Source organism: Scaptodrosophila lebanonensis, unplaced genomic scaffold (genome assembly GCF_003285725.1).
Source record: "Scaptodrosophila lebanonensis strain 11010-0011.00,11010-0021.00 unplaced genomic scaffold, SlebRS2 tig00000098-arrow-pilon, whole genome shotgun sequence".
Lineage (NCBI taxonomy): Eukaryota > Metazoa > Arthropoda > Insecta > Diptera > Drosophilidae > Scaptodrosophila > Scaptodrosophila lebanonensis.
The window spans coordinates 4,401,987-4,406,559 of NW_022060568.1; the positions used below are offsets into that span (position 1 = coordinate 4,401,987).

At 39.1% G+C, this 4,573-nt stretch overlaps 1 protein-coding gene across 1 annotated transcript; it reads left to right on the plus strand.

Moving 5' to 3' along the window:
* The first annotated feature begins 299 nt into the window (after positions 1-299).
* Positions 300-1,117, plus strand: LOC115627915 (transforming growth factor beta-1-induced transcript 1 protein). The gene has a single exon (XM_030523809.1). The coding sequence runs from the start codon at positions 506-508 to the stop codon at positions 1,028-1,030; it is 525 nt and encodes a 174-aa protein (XP_030379669.1). The 5' UTR covers positions 300-505; the 3' UTR covers positions 1,031-1,117.
* The last annotated feature ends 3,456 nt before the right edge of the window (positions 1,118-4,573 follow it).

Here is a 4,573-nt window from a genome sequence, read left to right on the forward strand (position 1 = left end):
TTCGGAAATCGATCATAAATTTTAGATTTTGTACTTGAAATAAGTATTTAAGCTCCAAGCGTTCGCAGTTTCTTTTCATCACACTTCGTTTCTAGAACAAATATGCTTCAGCTTCATTCAGATTTGGTTTGCAAATGATTATTTCCAAAATAATGCGGAAATCATGATGACAACTATAGACATTTCAGTTATTCCAAATGGGCAGTCGACATAAAACAAAAGAAATATCTAAACAAAAAAATATCTAAAATATATCTAAATAAAAATTTGTTTGACAACCTTGACAAAATAAATATAAGTTGCCGGCATATCCATAGAAATTGTTAATCAAATCATGTATTTTAAAAAATTCGCTCTGGTCTTGAATTTCCTTTAGTTCCTTTCGCTCTCTATGTTTTTGGAAACCTATACATATTAACCAAAATTGCAACAAACACAAGAAATCAGGAGGAAACTTGCTAGCCAATCTGTACACATTTACCGGTGCGCTTCCCATTTTTAGGACATGGCTGTGTGTTGCAAGTGTAAGGGCGTGGTCAAGTTGCGCTCCATCAATGCCCTTGGCAAGACATATCATCCACATCATTTCACGTGCAGCGACTGCGACAGGCCCATTGAGTCGTCCACATTCAATGTGGTTAAGAACGAGCCGGTCTGCACCGCCTGTTATGATAAGAAGCATGCCTCCAGATGTTTTGCCTGCGGCACTTCGATTCTGCAGCGTGGAGTTGTTGCGGTCGGACGCAAGTGGCACGAGAAATGTTTCCGGTGCGTGAGTTGCGGCAAATCGTTGGTGTCGTCGACTTTCTTCGAGGTCAACGGGTATCTCTTCTGCAAGTCCGATTACCGGGAATCGTTCTCGTCCCGTTGCGCTGGCTGCGCCGAGCCCATTGCTAAAAACGCTGTGGTCGCCTTAAACACCAAGTGGCATGCCAATTGCTTCAAATGCAATCGCTGCTCCCAACCGATTACCGGCGAAAGTTTCAAGATTGAAGGCAGTCGGCCTGTGTGTGCGAAGTGTACAAAGTAATATGACATTGTCCGGCGTGTTGAGACTACGTCGTTCATTTAGTTATGTCATGTGTGAATAAATAGCTCCAAATTATTAGTAACGAGACATCGAGTACTGGCAATAAATCATTGAATAATTCCTTCGATAGCTCCTGTCCGTAAAAAACAATTTGGAAACGGACTGCGGTTGATACCCTTTTTTTTCTGCTGGCAATGCTTCGCTGGGCAACCCATTTGTTCTCCTCTCCCATTTCGTTTCAGTTCGGATGATTTTCTGGCGATTACCAACACTCTTTGTTTTTTGATTGCTATCTCTCTCTTTCTCTTTCTTCTAGATTTCCATAGTTTGTTGGTGGATGTGATTACCACGTTATCTGTCAAGTTATTGTCATTTTGGGTTAGGCCGTATACTCTTGAAGACTACAAGAAGCTATCGATATAATTTAGTAAAGGGGTGCTACTCAGAAAGTGGTTGGGCCGTCAATTAACGTTTTTTTCTACTTCGCTTACTGCAGTACCAGTACCAGTAAATAACTTTTAAAATGGTCCGAGTTTTATGATTTAAAATAAGTTCTGTTTATTCCAAGGTAAAGCACGAAATTAAAAATTATAAACAACTCAATGTATTGATTAATTGCTTCTATCAGCATCAGTAGCTAACTGCTATTCGTGACAAAGCTAGAGGCCGGTCTATGAACTACACTCTAACAACTATAGAATACGTATTAAGTTTTCAGTTTGATAACTACAAATGTTATTTAAGGATGAAGAAACGGCTGCACTATAGTGAAATAGTCCTTGGGGAAAATATAACGACCTAAGATGGTTATATAGTAATTAAATTAAATTAAGAAAAAGGTTCTCATCTGATTCGGCTTTTTTCCTAGACAAACGTCAAAATGAATGTATCTTGAGGGTTTCAGAAGAATTTGCCGTTTGTGGCATCAATGATGTCTCAGACTAATGTATACTTAGATAATCATTGTGGATAGTGAAATTCTACCAGCTATCCTTCGATATTTAGTCAACGCGTGATGTGTTATAAGTCACAAATATCTAAGGACTGCTCATCTCTAACCTGTCATTGGCATTGACATCTGTCTTTATTTTTTCGTGCATTCTTATTGCTATTGAAAATTGCTCCGGTCCTTGGCAATTGGATTATTGTTACTTAAGGAGCCAACAACTGACTGAACAACATGGATGTTATCAAGCAAATCACAAATGCGCTCTACGACATGCTCTTGTTTGCAAACTATTTGGCTTTCTCGAGTGTTGGCTATGAAATTATTCGCATGATCTATAACCATGTAAACAACAACAACAACAACAACAACAACAATAATAACAACAACAATAACAACAACAATCCTGAAAGGGCAGGGGCTGGTGCTGCTGAAGTTGAGTTTGAAGTTGAAATTGAAGTTGAAATTGAAGTTGAAGCTGAGTCTGAGTCTGAGTCTGAGTCGGAATCTGATGAGGAAAACGAGGAGGACGATGACTGATTCAAATGCGCGTTCCATTCCATTCCACAATATGAACACAATAAAAAGCCTCGACGGATTTTGCTTTAAAACGTTTTGTGTTTTGTGTTTTGTGCTTTGTATTTTGTATTTTACTTCTCCCCTTCTCTCCCCTCCCCACCCATACGTGCTTTTATTTTTCACATTTGCAACCTGAAGTCAAGCGTCCTAAGAAGCATCAGGATCCGAAATGCAACTGCTACTGTGGCTATCATCTCTACCCCTTGGAGTGTGCTTAGCACACAACTTTAATATACTTAACACGTACATTGTTTGTATATGTATATACACGTATGTACTTACATATGTCTGTGCATATAATATACATACATACATGCTTGTGCTAAGCAGAAGAGACAATTCCTGTTGTTTTGCAGTTGGGCGGCAAAACGAACAAACAACAACACCAAGACAAATAAAAGTGTCTGCTTCAAATAAGCTGTAAGCGCTAAAGGGCCTATTTTTCAACTCTTGACGCTCTAATTTATTTATTTTTTTGCACCTTTGTTTTCATTTTAAGCCGGTGGTAGTGGAAGGACAAAGATGTTGACGTTTTAATGACCCATTTTTCTTGCGCTTCCTCTCGCGCCGAGAATCTGAGTAATTAACAAAGTGAAACAAGAGCCTTTACTTCAGCCAGAGCACGAATTCAAATAACAAACAACACCTTCGCTCATGCCCCCCTTCTCACCCTTCTGCCACACTCCCACCCAGTCCCTCCTCCATCACCACCTCCACCACGTCCTCAACCCACAACAGCACCAGCACCAGCACCACACCATTGCCTTACCTTGCCAACGACGAACGAACAGACGACGTTGACGTTGACGACGCCACTGTCGCATGCATGTTTGCACTTGTCTGATGCTCTCTATCTCGCTCCCCCCCTCACTCACAACACACCTACATACATATATTCTGACATTGTGCAGAGGCACAGCAAAAAAGTGTCAGTTGGGATCTTGCTAAAGCATATTTGTTTTTGTGGCTTAGTATGGGATATAAATATTTTGTGCGATTTTTAGAAAATTCAACAAATAGTTGAATCTAAAATATTGTATGTTTGGTATTCGTGATGTTATAAACATCAAATAAAATACCAGTTATTACTAGTAGTTACTGCTTCCACTTTACAACACTCGAAAACTGCTTTGTGCCACAAATTGAACAAATTGTCGTTGATTTGCCATTTGAAATGGAACCAAGTACAAGTATCTACCAATGGGGAGCTGCTAATTTATTGCCCATGTAAGTGGTTTGTGATGAATTTAATTTAGAACTTTAAGGAATGAATGTATTTTATGGAATGTTAGTCCATATTCAATGCAATATCAATCATTAAATAAGCAAACTCATTCCAGAATAAGTGAAGATATTGCAGTTTATTTGAAATAACAGAAAATTCAGCAAAAATGTGCATCTCTAAGTGTATTTTATTCATTTTAGTGCATGCATATTTTCAGATTGGTGGTATCATTTGTTGACAGCGTATTATTTAGAAAATGCAACAAATAATAACATGAATTGAAGTCCTAAGTGCATTTTAACGATGGCGTGCTACTTACTTAGTAGCTACTAGCCTTCCTTATTGTACTGTTTCCATTTATGGATCTTAAGGCTCTTTCCATTTCAATAGTCCTTTGGGAGCTTTTTGTTGGAAGGGTTCCGTTTATTGATCTTAGTCTTATTTATACTAAAGGGCACACAATGGTCGTCCTAACATTTTGCATTCAAACAAACATATAGTATGTAGATACATACATACATACATATACATGCATACATTTGTAAGTCGTTTAGCAGGGGCTTTGCTGTAGCTTTTGTTTGGTGTATTCCTTTCACTCAAAGTGACTCGAGTGTCGCTTTTTTATTTTCGACGCATCATTATTTCTGAATTTACTGGCACACGGCGGCAGTGATGACAAGACGACGACGGTATGCGGCGTTTGGATGCGTGCGATATGTACATTTCTGTGGGAGTGTGTGTGTGGGTGTGTGGCAGTGTGTAGGTGGGAGTGGTGCGACGCTGCGTCTACTGC